Genomic DNA, 21,366 nt, shown 5'->3' with positions numbered 1-21,366 from the left:
ACACACTGAGACACTGAGACACTCTGAGACACACACTGAGACACACACTGAGACACACACTGAGACACACACTGAGACACACACTGAGACACACACTGAGACACACACTGAGACACACTGAGACACTCACTGAGACACTGAGACACACACTGAGACACACTGAGACACACACTGAGACACACACTGAGACACACACTGAGACACACACTGAGACACACACTGAGACACACACTGAGACACACACTGAGACACACTGAGACACACTGAGACACACTGAGACACACTGAGACACTGAGACACTCTGAGACACACACTGAGACACACACTGAGACACTGAGACACACGGAGACACTGAGACACTCTGAGACACACACTGAGACACTGAGACACACACTGAGACACACACTGAGACACTGAAACACACTGAGACACTCTGAGACACTCTGAGACACACACTGAGACACACTGAGACACTGAAACACACTGAGACACTCTGAGACACTGAGACACACTGAGACACTCTGAGACACACACTGAGACACACTGAGACACTGAGACACTCTGAGACACTCTGAGACACTCACTGAGACACTCTGAGACACTCTGAGACACACTGAGACAAACTGAGACACACTGAGACACACACTGAGACACTCTGAGACACACACTGAGACACACTGAGACACTCTGAGACACACACTGAGACACTCTGAGACACACTGAGACACTCTGAGACACTCTGAGACACTCTGAGACACACTGAGACACTCTGAGACACTCTGAGACAAACTGAGACACACTGAGACACACACTGAGACACACACTGAGACACACACTGAGACACACACTGAGACACACACTGAGACACACACTGAGACACACACTGAGACACACTGAGACACACACTGAGACACTGAGACACACTGAGACACACTGAGACACTCTGAGACACTCTGAGACACACACTGAGACACTCTGAGACACACACTGAGACACTGAGACACACTGAGACACACACTGAGACACACTCTGAGACACTCTGAGACACTGAGACACACACTGAGACACTCTGAGCCACACACTGAGACACTGAGACACACTGAGACACTCTGAGACACACACTGAGACACTCTGAGACACACACTGAGACACACTGAGACACTCTGAGACACACACTGAGACACTCTGAGACACACACTGAGACACTCTGAGACACACTGAGACAGGATGTCCGTGTCCCCACCTGCTGGGCCAGCTCCTTGGTCGGCAAGACAACCAGCGCCCGGATCTGGCACACGGCACGATCCATGAGGAGCTGTGGCACGGTGGGACACACGGAGAGACAAGGAGACACAGAGAGACACAGAGAGACACGGTGAGACACAGAGAGACACGGTGAGACACACGGTGAGACACAGACAGACACACAGTGAGACACACGGTGAGAGACGCGGTGAGACACACGGTGAGACACGGTGAGACACACGGTGAGACACACGGTGAGACACACGGTGAGACACAGTGACACACAGTGAGACACAGTGAGACACACGGTGAGACACACGGTGAGACACAGTGAGACACAGAGGGACACGGTGAGACACCCAGTGAGACACACGGTGAGACACACGGTGAGACACACGGTGAGACACACGGTGAGACACGGTGAGACACGGTGGGACACACGGTGAGAGACGCGGTGAGACACACGGTGAGACACGGTGAGACACACGGTGAGACACGGAGAGACACGGAGAGACACACGGTGAGACACACGGTGAGACACACGGTGAGACACACGGTGAGACACACGGTGAGACACAGTGAGACACACGGTGACACACAGTGAGACACAGTGAGACACACGGTGAGACACACGGTGAGACACACGGTGAGACACGGTGAGACACGGTGGGACACACGGTGAGACACACGGTGAGACACACAGTGAGACACATTGAGACACGGTGAGACACGGAGAGACACAGAGAGACACGCGGTGAGACACAGAGAGACACGGTGAGACACACGGTGAGACACGGAGAGACACACGGAGAGACACGGTGAGACACACGGTGAGACACGGTGAGACACACTTAGACACGGAGAGACACAGAGAGACACAGAGACACACGGTGAGACACGGTGAGACACGGAGAGACACGGTGAGACACGGTGAGACACACGGTGGGACACGGAGAGACACGGAGAGACACGGTGAGACACACGGTGAGACACGGTGAGACACACGGTGAGACACGGTGAGACACACACACGGAGAGACACGGAGAGACACACGGTGAGACAGACGGTGAGACACGGTGGGACGCGATGCTGTTGCCGATGATGATGATGCTGCTGATGATCCTGGTAATGCTGCTGATGATGCTGCTGATGATGCTGCTGATGATGATCCTGGTAATGCTGCTGATGATGCTGCTGATGATGATGCTGCTGATGATCCTGGTAATGCTGCTGATGATGATGCTGCTGATGATCCTGGTAATGCTGCTGCTGACGATGCCACTGATGATAATGCTGCCGATGATGATGCTACTGCTGATCCTGATAATGCTGCTGATGATGATACTGCTGATGACGATGCTGCTGATGATCCTGCTGATGCTACCAATGATGACAATGCCACTTGCTGATTCTCCTGATGATGATGATGATGCTGCTGATAAAGATGCTGCTGCTGCCGCTGATGATGCTGCTGCTGCTGATGATGCTGATGATGATGCTGATGATCCTGCTGATGCTACCAATGATGATAATGCCACTTGCTGATTCTCCTGATGATGATGATGATGCTGCTGCTGCTGCCGCTGATGATGATGATGTTGATGCTGCTGCTGATGATGATGCTGATGATGATGATGCTGATGATGATGCTGCTGCTGCTGATGCGTCACCCACCTGCACAATGGGGATGACGAAGGCCAGGGTCTTCCCGCTGCCCGTGGGGGCGGAAACGCAAATGTCGCTGGGCCGCTGACCCCCCCGCCCCAGAATGAACCCTCCCGCTGCCCCCTCCAGTACAGCAGGGATCACCTGGGCCTGGACTGTACCACACACACAGGATGGGGGGGGGTTCCTTAACACATTCAATTAAACAATTAAACAATTAAAACACATCGCACCCCTATTGATTGTTGTATAATGGATGCGTCCATTTGTGCTGAATGAATGGGTAATGGATGGAAGAAACCAAATCAAATGGGAGGGGGGGGGGTTTACATTTATTTGAACCCTCCCGCCGCCCCCTTCAGCACAGCAGGGATCACCTGGGCCTGGACTGTACCACACACACAAGACGGGGGGGGGTTACTTAACACATTCAATTAAACAATTAAAACAATTAAAACACATCGCACCCCTATTGATTGTTGTATAATGGATGCGTCCATTTGCACTGAATGAATGGGTAATGGATGGAAGAAACCAAATCAAATGGGAGGGGGGGGGGGTTTACATTTATTTGAACCCTCCCGCTGCCCCCTCCAGCACAGCAGGGATCACCTGGGCCTGGACTGTACCACACACACAAGACGGGGGGGGGTTACTTAACACATTCAATTAAACAATTAAAACAATTAAAACACATCGCACCCCTATTGATTGTTGTATAATGGATGCGTCCATTTGCACTGAATGAATGGGTAATGGTTGGAAGATACCAAATCAAATGGGAGGGGGGGGGGGGTTTACATTGATTAGAACCCCGCAGCCCCCTCCAGCACAGCAGGGATCACCTGGGCCTGGACTGTACCACACACAAAAGACGGGGAGGGGTTACTTAACACATTCAATTAAACAATTAAAACAATTAAAACACATCGCACCCCTATTTATTGTTGTATAATGGATGCGTCCAATTGCACTGAATGAATGGGTAATGGTTGGAAGATACCAAATCAAATGGGAGGAGGGGGGGTTTACATTTATTTGAACCTTCCCGCCGCACCCTTCAGCACAGCAGGGATCACCTGGGCCTGGACTGTACCACACACACAAGACGGGGGGGGTTACTTAACACATTCAATTAAACAATTAAAACAATTAAAACACATCGCACCCCTATTGATTGTTGTATAATGGATGCGTCCATTTGTACTGAATGAATGGGTAATGGATGGAAGATACCAAATCAAATGGGAGGGGGGGGGGTTTACATTTATTTGAACCTTCCCGCTGCCCCCTCCAGCACAGCAGGGATCACCTGGGCCTGGACTGTACCACACACACAAGACGGGGACGGGGGGGTTACTTAACACATTCAATTAAACAATTAAAACACATCGCACCCCCATGTTTTGTTGTATAATGGATGCGTCCATTTGCACAGAATGAATGGGTAATGGATGGAAGATACCAAATCAAATGGGAGGGGGGGGGTTTACATTTATTTGAACCCTTCCGCCGCCCCCTTCAGCACAGCAGGGATCACCTGGGCCTGGACTGTACCACACACGCAGGACGGGAAGGGGGGGTTACTTAACACATTCAATTAAACAATTAAAACACATCGCACCCCTATTTTTTGTTGTATAATGGATGCGTCCATTTGTACCGAATGAATGGGTAATGGATGGAAGATACCAAATAAAATAGGGGGGGTTACATTGATTTGACCCCACCCACCACACCCCCCCATGCCGAATACAGAATGAATTCTCCCACTCTGCGCCATCCAATAGACTGCAGCGATCACCTGGGAAGTGGACTGTACCACAAGCACACGATGGAGGGGGGGTTCTTGAGACAATCAACATACACCCCCCCTACACCCCATTTTGTTGTATAATGGATCCGTCCATTGGTATTGAATGGGTAATGCTTGGAAGATACCAAATAAAATAGGGGGGTTACATTGAATTTAACCCCATCCCCTCGCCGAATACAGAATGAACTCTCCCACTCTGCACCATCCAATAGACTGCAGCGATCATTTGGGGCCTGGACTGTACCACAAGCACACGATGGAGGGGGGGGGGGTTGGTGGGGTTCTTGAGACAATCAACATTTACCCCCCCCCCCAAAAACACCCCATTTTGTTGTATAATGGATCCGTCCATTGGTATTGAATGGGTAATGCTTGGAAGATACCAAATAAAATAGGGGGGGTTACATTGAATTTAACCCCCCCCACCCCCCCCGCCGAATACAGAATGAACTCTCCCACTCTGCGCCATCCAATAGACTGCAGCGATCACCTGGGAAGCGGACTGTACCACACGTACACAGGGTGATTGATGGAGGTGGTGGTGGTGGTCAGTTCTCCTCTGGCTACAGCTAACAAAATAAGCGGTAACATTGCTAAACCACCCCCTCTCCCCCCCCCCAATGAACTAGTCCGGAGCGCGAGGCCTCACCGGGGAAGAGGCTGTGGATTCCGTTGGCGGCCATCTTGGAGTACAGGCGCGGGTGGAGCCAGGGGAGGTCGGAGGTCGGCACGGAGCGGTGGCGGATGCTGCGGGACACCACGCGGGGCCTCGCCAGCCAATCGGGGAGCACCCTGTCCACCTGGGGGAGGGCGGGTTCCAGCCGTGTTGGGTGGGTGGGTTCACGATGGCCGTGTGGTGGGTGGGTTCACGATGGCCGTGTGGTGGGTGGGGTTCACGATGGCTGTGTGGTGGGTGGGTTCACGATGGCCGTGTGGGTGGGTTGGCCATGTGGGTGGGTTCACGATGGCCGTGTGGGTGGGTTCATGATGGCCGTGTGGGTGGGTTCATGAAGGCCGTGTGGGTGGGTGGGTTCACGATGGCCATGTGGTGGGTGGGTTCACGATGGCCGTGTGGTGGGTGGGTTCACGATGGCCGTGTCTCTGTGTTCACGATGGCAGTGTGGTGGGTGGGTTCACGATGGCCGTGTGGTGGGTGGGTTCACGATGGCCGTGTCTCTGTGTTCACGATGGCAGTGTGGTGGGTGGGTTCACGATGGCCGTGTGGGTGGGGTTCACGATGGCCGTGTGGGTGGGGTTCACGATGGCGGTGTGGTGGGTGGGGTTCACGATGACCGTTGGTGGGTGGGGTTCACGATGGCCGTGTGGGTGGGTGGGGTTCACGATGGCCGTGTGGTGGGTGGGGTTCACGATGGCCGTGTGGTGGGTGGGTTCACAATGGCCGTGTGGTGGGTGGGTTCACGATGGCTGTGTGGTGGGTGGGTTCACGATGGCCGTGTGGGTGGGTTGGCCATGTGGGTGGGTTCACGATGGCCGTGTGGGTGGGTTCATGATGGCCGTGTGGTGGGTGGGTTTACTACAGCCGTGTGGGTGGGTTCACGATGGCCGTGTGGTGGGTGGGTTCACGATGGCCGTGTGGTGGGTGGGTTCACAATGGCCGTGTGGTGGGTGGGTTCACGATGGCCGTGTGGGTGGGTGGGTTCATGATGGCCGTGTGGTGGGTGGGTTCACGATGGCCGTGTGGTGGGTGGGTTCAAGATGGCCGTGTGGTGGGTGGGTTCACGATGGTCGTGTGGTGGGTGGGTTCACGATGGTCGTGTGGTGGGTGGGTTCATGATGGCCGTGTGGGTGGGTGGGGTTCACGATGGCCGTGTGGTGGGTGGGTTCAAGATGGCCGTGTGGTGGGTGGGTTCACGATGGTCGTGTGGTGGGTGGGTTCACGATGGCCGTGTGGTGGGTGGGTTCACGATGGCCGTGTGGTGGGTGGGTTCAAGATGGCCGTGTGGTGGGTGGGTTCACGATGGTCGTGTGGTGTGTGGGTTCACGATGGCCGTGTGGTGGGTGGGTTCACGATGGCCGTGTGGGTGGGTGGGGTTCACGATGGCCGTGTGGTGGGTGGGTTCAAGATGGCCGTGTGGTGGGTGGGTTCACGATGGTCGTGTGGTGGGTGGGTTCACGATGGCCGTGTGGTGGGTGGGGTTCACGATGGCCGTGTGGTGGGTGGGTTCACGATGGCCGTGTGGGTGGGTGGGTTCACGATGGCCGTGTGGTGGGTGGGTTCACGATGGCCGTGTGGGTGGGTTGACGATGGCCGTGTGGTGGGTGGGTTGACGATGGCCGTGTGGTGGGTGGGTTCACGATGGCCGTGTGGTGGGTGGGTTCACGATGGCCGTGTGGGTGGGTGGGTTCACGATGGCCGTGTGGGTGGGTGGGTTCACAATGGCCGTGTGGTGGGTGGGTTCACGATGGCCGTGTGTGGTGGGTGGGTTCACGATGGCCGTGTGGGTGGGTGGGGTTCACGATGGCCGTGTGGGTGGGTGGGTTCACGATGGCCGTGTGGGTGGGTGGGTTCACGATGGCCGTGTGGTGGGTGGGTTCACGATGGCCGTGTGGTGGGTGGGTTCACGATGGCCGTGTGGGTGGGTGGGTTCACGATGGCCGTGTGGGTGGGTGGGTTCACGATGGCCGTGTGGGTGGGTGGGTTCACGATGGCCGTGTGGGTGGGTGGGTTCACGATGGCCGTGTGGGTGGGTGGGTTCACGATGGCCGTGTGGGTGGGTGGGTTCACGATGGCCGTGTGGGTGGGTGGGTTCACGATGGCCGTGTGGGTGGGTGGGTTCACGATGGCCGTGTGGGTGGGTGGGTTCACGATGGCCGTGTGGGTGGGTGGGTTCACGATGGCCGTGTGGGTGGGTGGGTTAACGATGGCCGTGTGGGTGGGTGGGTTCACGATGGCCGTGTGGGTGGGTGGGTTCACGATGGCCGTGTGGGTGGGTGGGTTCACGATGGCCGTGTGGGTGGGTGGGTTCACGATGGCCGTGTGTGGTGGGTGGGTTCACGATGGCCGTGTGGGTGGGTGGGTTCACGATGGCCGTGTGGGTGGGTGGGTTCACGATGGCCGTGTGGGTGGGTGGGTTCACGATGGCCGTGTGGGTGGGTGGGTTCACGATGGCCGTGTGGTGGGTGGGTTCACGATGGCCGTGTGGGTGGGTGGGTTCACGATGGCCGTGTGGGTGGGTGGGTTCACGATGGCCGTGTGGGTGGGTGGGTTCACGATGGCCGTGTGGGTGGGTGGGTTCACGATGGCCGTGTGGTGGGTGGGTTGACGATGGCCGTGTGGTGGGTGGGTTCACGATGGCCGTGTGGTGGGTGGGTTCACGATGGCCGTGTGGGTGGGTGGGTTCACGATGGCCGTGTGGGTGGGGTTCACGATGGCCGTGTGGGTGGGTGGGTTCACGATGGCCGTGTGGGTGGGTGGGTTCACGATGGCCGTGTGGGTGGGTGGGTTCACGATGGCCGTGTGGGTGGGTGGGTTCACGATGGCCGTGTGGGTGGGTGGGTTCACGATGGCCGTGTGGGTGGGTGGGTTCACGATGGCCGTGTCTTCGTCCGGGCACCTTGGCTTTGGCTGTCTTCTTGCCGACGTCCGCAAGCACCGTGAACGTCGACCCGGCAGTCGCTTTCGTCGCCACGGCAACCGGCTTCGTCGTCGCCGCGGCAACCGGCTCCGTCGCCGCGGCAACCGCCTCCGGGGCGTCGTCGCCGTGGCGACCTGCAGGAGAAAATGATTAAGACGCCACGAAGAGGGAGACTGCAACAGACGCACTGACAAGGCCATCGTGAACCCCACACACTCACTCACTCACACGGCCATCGTGAACCCCACTCACTCACTCACACGGCCAACATGAACCCCACTCACTCACTCACCCACACGGCCATCGTGAACCCCACTCACTCACTCACTCACACGGCCATCGTGAACCCCACTCACTCACTCACACGGCCATCGTGAACCCCACTCACTCACTCACTCACACGGCCATCGTGAACCCCACTCACTCACCCACTCACTCACACGGCCATCGTGAACCCCACTCACTCACTCACACGGCCAACATGAACCCCACCCACTCACTCACACGTCCATCGTGAACCCCACTCACTCACTCACTCACACGGCCATCGTGAACCCCACCCACTCACTCACACGGCCATCGTGAACCCCACTCACTCACTCACTCACACAGCCAACGTGAACCCCACCCACTCACTCACTCACACAGCCATCGTGAACCCCACCCACTCACTCACACGGCCAACGTGAACCCCACTCACTCACTCACACGGCCAACGTGAACCCCACTCACTCACTCACACGGCCAACGTGAACCCCACTCACTCACTCACACGGCCATCGTGAACCCCACTCACTCACTCACTCACACGGCCATCGTGAACCCCACTCACTCACTCACACGGCCATCGTGAACCCCACTCACTCACTCACACGGCCATCGTGAACCCCACTCACTCACTCACTCACACGGCCATCGTGAACCCCACTCACTCACTCACTCACACGGCCATCGTGAACCCCACTCACTCACTCACTCACACGGCCATCGTGAACCCCCCTCACTCACTCACTCACACGGCCATCGTGAACCCCACTCACTCACTCACACGGCCATCGTGAACCCCACTCACCCACTCACTCACACGGCCAACGTGAACCCCACTCACTCACTCACTCACACGGCCATCGTGAACCCCACTCACTCACTCACTCACACGGCCAACGTGAACCCCACTCACTCACTCACTCACACAGCCATCGTGAACCCCACTCACTCACACGGCCATCGTGAACCCCACTCACTCACTCACTCACACGGCCATCGTGAACCCCACTCACTCACTCACTCACACGGCCAACATGAACCCCACTCACTCACTCACACGGCCATCGTGAACCCCACCCACTCACTCACACGGCCATCGTGAACCCCACTCACTCACTCACACGGCCATCGTGAACCCCACTCACTCACTCACTCACACGGCCAACGTGAACCCCACTCACTCACTCACTCACACGGCCATCGTGAACCCCACTCACTCACTCACTCACACGGCCATCGTGAACCCCACTCACTCACTCACACGGCCATCGTGAACCCCACTCACTCACTCACACGGCCATCGTGAACCCCACTCACTCACTCACTCACACGGCCATCGTGAACCCCACTCACTCACTCACTCACACGGCCATCGTGAACCTCACTCACCCACTCACTCACACAGCCATCGTGAACCCCACTCACTCACTCACTCACACGGCCATCGTGAACCCCACTCACTCACTCACACGGCCATCGCGAACCCCACTCACTCACTCACTCACACGGCCATCGTGAACCCCACTCACCCACTCACTCACACGGCCATCGTGAACCCCACTCACTCACTCACACGGCCATCGTGAACCCCACTCACTCACTCACTCACACGGCCATCGTGAACCCCACTCACCCACTCACTCACACGGCCATCGTGAACCCCACTCACTCACTCACTCAGCCATCGTGAACCCCACTCACTCACTCACTCACACGGCCATCGTGAACCCCACTCACTCACTCACACGGCCAACGTGAACCCCACTCACTCACTCACACGGCCAACGTGAACCCCACTCACTCACTCACACGGCCATCGTGAACCCCACTCACTCACTCACACGGCCATCGCGAACCCCACTCACTCACTCACTCACACGGCCAACGTGAACCCCACTCACTCACTCACACGGCCATCGTGAACCCCACCCACTCACTCACACGGCCAACGTGAACCCCACTCACTCACACACACGGCCATCGTGAACCCCACTCACTCACTCACACGGCCATCGTGAACCCCACTCACTCACTTACACGGCCATCGTGAACCCCACTCACTCACTCACTCACACGGCCATCGTGAACCCCACTCACTCACTCACTAACACGGCCATCGTGAACCCCACCCACTCACACGGCCAACGTGAACCCCACTCACTCACTCACTCACACGGCCATCGCGAACCCCACTCACTCACTCACTCACACGGCCATCGTGAACCCCACTCACTCACTCACTCACACGGCCATCGTGAACCCCACTCACTCACTCTCTCACACGGCCATCGTGAACCCCACTCACTCACTCACTAACACGGCCATCGTGAACCCCACCCACTCACATGGCCATCGTGAACCCCACTCACTCACTCACACGGCCAACGTGAACCCCACTCACTCACTCACACGGCCAACGTGAACCCCACTCACTCACTCACACGGCCATCGCGAACCCCACTCACTCACTCACTCACACGGCCAACGTGAACCCCACTCACTCACTCACTCACACGGCCATCGTGAACCCCACTCACTCACCCACACGGCCATCGTGAACCCCACTCACTCACTCACTCATCCATCGTGAACCCCACTCACTCACTCACACGTCCATCGTGAACCCCACTCACTCACTCACTCACACGGCCATCGTGAACCCCACTCACCCACTCACTCACACGGCCATCGTGAACCCCACTCACTCACTCACTCACACGGCCATCGTGAACCCCACTCACTCACTCACTCACACGGCCATCGTGAACCCCACACACTCACTCACTCACACGGCCATCGTGAACCCCACTCACTCACTCACTCACACGGCCATCGTGAACCCCACTCACTCACTCACACAGCCATCGTGAACCCCACTCACTCACACGGCCATCGTGAACCCCACACACTCACTCACTCACACGGCCATCGTGAACCCCACTCACTCACTCACCCACACGGCCATCGTGAACCCCACTCACTCACTCACACGGCCATCGTGAACCCCACTCACTCACTCACTCACACGGCCATCGTGAACCCCACTCACTCACTCACTCACACAGCCATCGTGAACCCCACTCACTCACTCACCCACACGGCCATCGTGAACCCCACTCACTCACTCACCCACACGGCCATCGTGAACCCCACTCACTCACTCACACGGCCAACGTGAACCCCACTCACTCACTCACACGGCCATCGTGAACCCCACTCACCCACTCACTCACACGGCCATCGTGAACCCCACTCACTCACTCACTCACACGGCCATTGTGAACCCCACTCACTCACTCACTCACACGGCCATCGTGAACCCCACTCACTCACTCACTCACACGGCCATCGTGAACCCCACTCACTCACACACACATCCATCGTGAACCCCACTCACTCACTCACTCACACGGCCATCGTGAACCCCACTCACTCACTCACTCACACGGCCATCGTGAACCCCACTCACCCACTCACTCACACGGCCATCGTGAACCCCACTCACTCACTCACACGGCCATCGTGAACCCCACCCACTCACTCACTCACACGGCCATCGTGAACCCCACTCACTCACTCACTCACACGGCCATCGTGAACCCCACCCACTCACTCACTCACACGGCCATCGTGAACCCCACTCACTCACTCACTCACACGGCCATCGTGAACCCCACTCACTCACTCACACGGCCATCGTGAACCCCACTCACTCACTCACACGTCCATCGTGAACCCCACTCACTCACTCACTCACACGGCCATCGTGAACCCCACTCACTCACTCACTCACACGGCCATCGTGAACCCCACTCACTCACTCACTCACACGGCCATCGTGAACCCCACTCACTCACTCACACGACCATCGTGAACCCCACTCACTCACTCACTCACACGGCCATCGTGAACCCCACTCACTCACACGGCCAACGTGAACCCCACTCACTCACTCACACGGCCATCGTGAACCCCACTCACTCACTCACACGGCCATCGTGAACCCCACTCACTCACTCACACGGCCATCGTGAACCCCACTCACTCACTCACACGGCCATCGTGAACCCCACTCACTCACTCACACGGCCATCGTGAACCCCACTCACTCACTCACACGGCCATCGTGAACCCCACTCACTCACTCACACGGCCATCGTGAACCCCACTCACTCACTCACTCACACGGCCATCGTGAACCCCACTCACTCACTCACTCACACGGCCATCGTGAACCCCACTCACTCACTCACACGGCCAACGTGAACCCCACTCACTCACTCACTCACACGGCCATCGTGAACCCCACTCACTCACTCACTCACACGGCCATCGTGAACCCCACTCACTCACTCACCCACACGGCCAACGTGAACCCCACTCACTCACTCACTCACACGGCCATCGTGAACCCCACTCACCCACACCGACAAGGCCGTCACCCTCAGCGTCACCTTTCCATTTCCTCGAGGGCCTCGGTTGCCCCCCGTGGCTCGAAGGATCCGGGGCTTGAGGCGTCCGCGGCTCCTTGGCGGGGTGGTGCCCGTCCACACCGCCGCCAGCCACCGCAGCCGCCGCCCCCTCGTTCAACCTACGCAGAATCAGCCGGGCGCGGCCGTCGCTGCCTTCCCCGTGCCCAACATCAGCCTCCTCCTCATCGCCCAGAAACCTGAGGGAGGGCAGTGGGGGGGGGGGGGGGGGGGTGGCAGGGTGGGGGAGACATTTGTAGCCGTAGACTCACTCACACAGAGAGCCGTAGACTCAGTCACACAGAGAGCCATAGACTCACTCACACAGAGAGCCATAGACTCACACAGAGACCCATAGACTCACACAGAGACCCATAGATTCACTCACACAGAGAGCCATAGACTCACTCACACAGAGAGCCATAGACTCACTCACACAGAGAGCCATAGACTCACTCACACAGAGAGCCATAGACTCACTCACACACAGAGCCATAGACTCACTCACACAGAGAGCCATAGACTCACTCACACAGAGAGCCATAGACTCACTCACACAGAGAGCCATAGACTCACTCACACAGAGACCCATAGACTCACTCACACAGAGAGCCATAGACTCACTCACACAGAGAGCCATAGACTCACTCACACAGAGAGCCATAGACTCACTCACACAGAGAGCCATAGACTCACTCACACAGAGACCCATAGACTCACTCACACAGAGAGCCATAGACTCACTCACACAGAGAGCCATAGACTCACTCACACAGAGAGCCATAGACTCACTCACACAGAGAGCCATAGACTCACTCACACAGAGAGCCATAGACTCACTCACACAGAGAGCCATAGACTCACTCACACAGAGAGCCATAGACTCACTCACACAGAGAGCCATAGACTCACTCACACAGAGAGCCATAGACTCACTCAAGAGAGCCATAGACTCACTCACACAGAGAGCCATAGACTCACTCACACAGACAGCCATAGACTCACTCACACAGAGAGCCATAGACTCACTCACACATAGAGCCATAGACTCACTCACACAGAGAGCCATAGACTCACTCACACAGAGAGCCATAGACTCACTCAGAGACCCATAGACTCACACAGAGAGCCATAGACTCAGTCACACAGAGAGCCATAGACTCACACAGAGACCCATAAACTCACACAGAGAGCCATAGACTCAGTCACACAGAGGGCCATAGACTCACACAGAGACCCATAGACTCACACAGAGACCCATAGATTCACTCACACAGAGAGCCATAGACTCACTCACACAGAGAGCCATAGACTCACTCACACAGAGAGCCATAGACTCACTCACACAGAGAGCCGTAGACTCACTCACACAGAGAGCCATAGACTCACTCGCACAGAGACCCATAGACTCACTCACACAGAGAGCCATAGACTCACTCACACAGAGAGCCATAGACTCACTCACACAGAGAGCCATAGACTCACTCACACAGAGACCCATAGACTCACTCACACAGAGAGCCATAGACTCACTCACACAGAGAGCTATAGACTCACTCACACAGAGACCCATAGACTCACTCACACAGAGAGCCATAGACTCACTCACACAGAGAGCCATAGACTCACTCACACAGAGAGCCATAGACTCACTCAGAGACCCATAGACTCACACAGAGAGCCATAGACTCAGTCACACAGAGAGCCATAGACTCACACAGAGACCCATAAACTCACACAGAGAGCCATAGACTCAGTCACACAGAGGGCCATAGACTCACACAGAGACCCATAGACTCACACAGAGACCCATAGATTCACTCACACAGAGAGCCATAGACTCACTCACACAGAGAGCCATAGACTCACTAACACAGAGAGCCATAGACTCACTCACACAGAGAGCCATAGACTCACTCACACAGAGAGCCATAGACTCACTCACACAGAGAGCCATAGACTCACACAGAGAGCCATAGACTCACTCACCCAGAGAGCCATAGACTCACTCACACAGAGAGCCATAGACTCACTCACACAGAGACCCATACTCACTCAAACAGAGAGCCATAGACTCACTCACACAGAGAGCCATAGACTCACTCACACAGAGAGCCATAGACTCACTCACACAGAGAGCCATAGACTCACTCACACAGAGAGCCATAGACTCACTCACACAGACAGCCATAGACTCACTCACACAGAGAGCCATAGACTCACTCACACAGACAGCCATAGACTCACTCACACGGAGACCCATACAATCCCTCACACAGAGACCCATAGAATCACTCACACAGAGAGCCATAGACTCACTCACACAGAGAGCCATAGACTCACTCACACAGAGAGCCATAGACTCACTCACACAGAGAGCCATAGACTCACTCACACAGAGAGCCATAGACTCACTCACACAGAGAGCCATAGACTTACTCACACAGAGAGCCATAGACTTACTCACACATAGAGCCATAGACTTACTCACACATAGAGCCATAGACTCACTCACACAGAGAGCCATAGACTCACTCACACAGAGAGCCATAGACTCACTCACACAGAGAGCCATAGACTCACTCACACAGAGAGCCATAGACTCACTCACACAAAGAGCCATAGATTCACTCACACAGAGAGCCATAGACTCACTCACACAGAGAGCCATAGACTCACTCACACAGAGAGCCATAGACTCACTCACACAGAGAGCCATAGACTCACTCACACAGAGAGCCATAGACTCACTCACACAGAGAGCCATAGACTCACTCACACAGAGACCCATAGACTCACTCACACAGAGAGCCATAGACTCACTCACACAGAGACCCATAGACTCACTCACACAGAGAGCCATAGACTCACTCACACAGAGAGCCGTAGACTCACTCACACAGAGAGCCATAGACTCAGTCACACAGAGAGCCATAGACTCACACAGAGACCCATAAACTCACACAGAGAGTCATAGACTCAGTCACACAGAGAGCCATAGACTCACACAGACCCATAGACTCACACAGAGACCCATAGATTCACTCACACAGAGAGCCATAGACTCACTCACACAGAGAGCCATAGACTCACTCACACAGAGAGCCATAGACTCACTCACACAGAGAGCCATAGACTCACTCACACAGAGAGCCATAGACTCACTCACACAGAGAGCCATAGACTCACTCACACAGAGAGCCATAGACTCACTCACACAGAGAGCCATAGACTCACTCACACAGAGAGCCATAGACTCACTCACACACAGAGACCCATAGACTCACTCACACAGAGACCCATAGACTCACTCACACAGAGACCCATACACTACTGACACAGAGACGCATAGACTACTCACACAGAGACCCATAGACTCACTCACACAGAGACCCATAGACTCACTCACACAGAGACCCATAGACTCACTCACACAGAGACCCATAGACTCACACAGAGACCCACAGACTCACTCACACAGAGACCCATGAACTCACTCACACAGAGACCCATAGACTCACTCACACAGACAGCCATAGACTCACTCACACAGAGACCGATAGACTCACTCACACATAGAGACCCATAGACTCACTCACACAGAGAGCCATAGACTCACTCACACACAGAGACCCATAGACTCACTCACACAGAGAGCCATAGACTCACTCACACAGAGAGCCATAGACTCACTCACACAGAGAGCCATAGACTCACTCACACAGAGAGCCATAGACTCACTCACACAGAGAGCCATAGACTCACTCACACAGAGAGCCATAGACTCACTCACACAGAGAGCCATAGACTCACTCACACACAGAGACCCATAGACTCACTCACACAGAGACCCATAGACTCACTCACACAGAGACCCATACACTACTGACACAGAGACGCATAGACTACTCACACAGAGACCCATAGACTCACTCACACAGAGACCCATAGACTCACTCACACAGAGACCCATAGACTCACTCACACAGAGACCCATAGACTCACACAGAGACCCACAGACTCACTCACACAGAGACCCATGAACTCACTCACACAGAGACCCATAGACTCACTCACACAGACAGCCATAGACTCACTCACACAGAGACCGATAGACTCACTCACACATAGAGACCCATAGACTCACTCACACAGAGACCCATAGACTCACTCACACAGAGAGCCATAGACTCACTCACACAGAGACCCATAGAATCACTCACACAGAGAGCCATAGACTCACTCACACAGAGAGCCATAGACTCACTCACACAGAGAGCCATAGACTCACTCACACAGAGACCCATAGACTCACTCACACAGAGAGCCATAGACTCACTCACACAGAGAGCCATAGACTCACTCACACAGAGACCCATAGACTCACTCACACAGAGAGCCATAGACTCACTCACACAGAGACCCATAGACTCACACAGAGAGCCATAGACTCACTCACACAGAGACCCATAGACTCACTCGCACAAAGAGCCATAGACTCACTCACACAGAGAGCCATAGACTCACTCACACAGAGAGCCATAGACTTACTCACACAGAGACCCATAGAATCACTCACACAGAGAGCCATAGACTCACTCACACAGAGACCCATAGACTCACACAGAGACCCACAGACTCACTCACACAGAGACCCACAGACTCACTCACACAGAGACCCATAGACTACTCACACAGAGAGCCATAGACTCACTCACACAGAGAGCCATAGACTCACTCACACAGAGAGCCATAGACTCACTCACACAGAGAGCCATAGACTCACTCACACAGAGACCCATAGACTCACTCACACAGAGAGCCATAGACTCACTCACACAGAGACCCATAGACTCACTCACACAGAGAGCCATAGACTCACTCACACAGAGAGCCGTAGACTCACTCACACAGAGAGCCATAGACTCACTCACACAGAGAGCCATAGACTCACTCACACACAGAGACCCATAGACTCACTCACACAGAGACCCATAGACTCACTCACACAGAGACCCATACACTACTGACACAGAGACGCATAGACTACTCACACAGAGACCCATAGACTCACTCACACAGAGACCCATAGACTCACTCACACAGAGACCCATAGACTCACTCACACAGAGACCCATAGACTCACACAGAGACCCACAGACTCACTCACACAGAGACCCATGAACTCACTCACACAGAGACCCATAGACTCACTCACACAGACAGCCATAGACTCACTCACACAGAGACCGATAGACTCACTCACACATAGAGACCCATAGACTCACTCACACAGAGACCCATAGACTCACTCACACAGAGAGCCATAGACTCACTCACACAGAGACCCATAGAATCACTCACACAGAGAGCCATAGACTCACTCACACAGAGAGCCCAAGACTCACTCACACAGAGAGCCATAGACTCACTCACACAGAGAGCCATAGACTCACTCACACAGAGAGCCATAGACTCACTCATACAGAGAGCCATAGACTCACTCACACAGAGACCCATAGACTCACTCACACAGAGAGCCATAGACTCACTCACACAGAGACCCATAGACTCACACAGAGAGCCATAGACTCACTCACACAGAGACCCATAGACTCACTCACACAGAGAGCCATAGACTCACTCACAGAGAGCCATAGACTTACTCACACAGAGACCCATAGAATCACTCACACAGAGAGCCATAGACTCACTCACACAGAGACCCATAGACTCACACAGAGACCCACAGACTCACTCACACAGAGACCCACAGACTCACTCACACAGAGACCCATAGACTACTCACACAGAGACCCATAGACTCACTCACACAGAGACCCACAGACTCACTCACACAGAGACCCACAGACTAACTCACACAGAGACCCACAGACTCACACAGAGACCCATAGACTCACTCACACAGCCAGACTGATATATGAATGTGTGTATATATACGTGGGGAGCGGTAGTGTAGAGGTTAGCGCGCTGCACTACGAACCCAGCGACCCGAGTTCGATTCCCGCTGACGGTCAACACCGGTGACGAACCGGTCCCGGGCCTCCCCTAAGTCGACTCAGCCTCAAATGGGGAGACAAAGGCGGTCGGGCGTGGTGCTGGCCACCCACCCCCTCGTGTGCCGTGCCTGTTGCTCGCTAACAGCACTTGCCCCTACAGTCTGTTACAGGCTACACGGGGGCTCATTGTCTTTGTATATATGTGTGTGTATGTATGTATAGTATGAATGTATACATGTACGTGTGTATGTGAGAGTATGTATACATGTGTGTATGTGTCAGTCGAGCGGCAATATATTTTCATCGGTTGCGTAACGCTGTGTGGAAGCTACCTGGTCTGTCGCTCCGCACTAAGCTTCAGGTCTTCTCGGCCACGGTCATTCCCTCTCTTTTCTACGCTTGCGAAACGTGGACCCCCCTAATGGAACATCTTCGCCGGTTAGAAACATTTAGGCTGGCCTGCCTACGATGCATCCTGGGTTTAACCAGGCTGGATTGTGTGAGGAGCTCACAAATCCTTGAAAGATCTGGGCAAGGTCCCATCGGTGAGCTCCTCCGGCGGGCAAGGCTGCGATGGCTGGGTCATGTAGCCCGCATGCCCAGCCACCGCATGCCGAAACAGCTTTTGTTCGGCCGGATTGAGGGGGCTAAGCGGGCGCGGCACGGGCTAGAGAAGAGATGGAGTGATGTGGTACAGGAGGACGTGGAGCTGAGTGGACTTGCCGATGACTGGTACCAGCGTTGTCAAGATCGGCCTCTGTGGAGGAGGCTCGTGAAGGACGCTACTGGGCAGTTGGAGGCAGTCGCCCTCCAACAACAACGGAGGGCGGAGGAGCGACGCTCACAACAACGAGCGGAGCGCCGGGTGGCTAAAGCACAGCAGGTTGGCACAGTAGGGGGGCACAGGTGGTGCATCAGCCAGTCATCTCAGTCAGTCGACCCGTGGCACCTGCTGGGTCTGCCCCGTGACCTCCTGCCCGCGGGTGTTCGACACTTCACGTGGCCTCAAGGTGCACATGGCCTGGCACAAGCAACGTGGTGACGTCACCGCCACTTAGTGGCGAATGGCGGTTGTTGTTGTATGTAAACATGTGTGTATGTGAGTGTGTATGCAAACGTGTGTATGTATATGTGTGTATGTAAACATGTATGTATGTGTGTATGTAAACATGTGTGTATGTATATGTGTGTGTATGTAAACATATGTGTATGTGAGTGTGTGAATGTAAACACAGTTACACACGTGTCTACCACCACCACGTGTACCTTTTCACTGGGAACAGCGCCATTCCTTTGCCAAAGGCAGCGTGGACCGCGACGAACGGGGACAATCTCTCCGAGACCTTTTAAAACCCCCCTCAGGGGAAGATACGAACACAAAAAAGGTAACAAACTTTGAAAACAAAATTAACTGAACACTTTATATTTACTGCCGAGCAAAGGCCTAAACGAGCCCTAGGGCCTTTCCTAGTCTCTCTCGCCCCAAAACCCTCAACCCCACCGACCACACCACCACATGAACTAGGCCTGAACGAGCCCTAGGGCCTTTCCTAGTCTCTCGCCCCCAAACCCTCAACCCCACCACAACCTGGACTAGGCCTGAACGAGCCCTAGGGCCTTTCCTAGTCTCTCTCGCCCCAAAACCCTCAACCCCACCGACCGCACCACAATATGAACTCGGCCTGAACGAGCCCTAGGTCCTTTCCTAGTCTCTCTCGCCCCAAAACCCTCAACCCCACCGACCGCACCACAATCTGAACTCGGCCTGAACGAGCCCTAGGTCCTTTCCTAGCTTCTGTCGCCCCCAAACCCTCAACCCCACTGACCGCACCACAACCTGGACTAGGCCTGAACGAGCCCTAGGGCCTTTCCTAGCTTCTCTCGCCCCAAAACCCTCAACCCCACTGACCGCACCACAACCTGAACTAGGCCTGAACGAGCCCTAAGGCCTTTCCTAGTCTCTCTCGCACCCAAACCCTCAACCCCACCGACCGCACCACTCACCCCCTCAAGGGAGTCCCGCGTAACCCTGAAGGCGAGTCACGCAGACGGACGATCGCCAGAGACTGGATAAAAATAAAATTTTAACGAAACCCGCTGCTAAATTGTCGATAAATTAATTCGATAAAACGCCGACCGCGAAGCTTCACTTAAAAACCGCGGGTGAGGAGAAACCGGCGACGTAGTGACGTCACCGCGTCGTGCAACGAAACCCTCGACGCGGTGACGTCACCGCGCCGTACGTAAAAACCGGGCGCGGTGACGTCATCGGAGCATCGTACGTGAAA

General features: G+C 55.2%; 1 protein-coding gene across 4 annotated transcripts in view; it reads right to left on the bottom strand.

The window, feature by feature from the left end:
- Positions 1-21,304, bottom strand: part of DDX51 (DEAD-box helicase 51) — an 82,355-nt gene extending 61,051 nt beyond the window's left edge. The window contains exons 1-7 of one of the 4 annotated variants that reach the window (XM_076057714.1): positions 21,083-21,304; positions 20,345-20,421; positions 13,011-13,258; positions 8,302-8,456; positions 5,376-5,526; positions 2,920-3,065; positions 1,244-1,315 (exon numbers count right to left, since the gene is read on the bottom strand). In XM_076057714.1, the coding sequence (XP_075913829.1) occupies positions 1,244-1,315; positions 2,920-3,065; positions 5,376-5,526; positions 8,302-8,456; positions 13,011-13,258; positions 20,345-20,367 (795 nt within the window). In that variant the 5' untranslated portion in view covers positions 20,368-20,421; positions 21,083-21,304. Of the gene's footprint in view, positions 1-1,243; positions 1,316-2,919; positions 3,066-5,375; positions 5,527-8,301; positions 8,457-13,010; positions 13,259-20,344; positions 20,436-21,082 lie in introns of all 4 variants that reach the window. The other 3 variants (XM_076057716.1, XM_076057713.1, XM_076057715.1) reach the window with 3 other exon arrangements.
- Between the last annotated feature and the right edge of the window lie 62 nt (positions 21,305-21,366).

Source organism: Petromyzon marinus, chromosome 84, assembly GCF_048934315.1.
Source record: "Petromyzon marinus isolate PM22_M1 ecotype Great Lakes invasive population chromosome 84, UKy_Petmar_22M1.pri1.0, whole genome shotgun sequence".
Taxonomy (NCBI): domain Eukaryota; kingdom Metazoa; phylum Chordata; class Hyperoartia; order Petromyzontiformes; family Petromyzontidae; genus Petromyzon; species Petromyzon marinus.
This window is presented reverse-complemented; position numbering and strand designations above follow the sequence as displayed.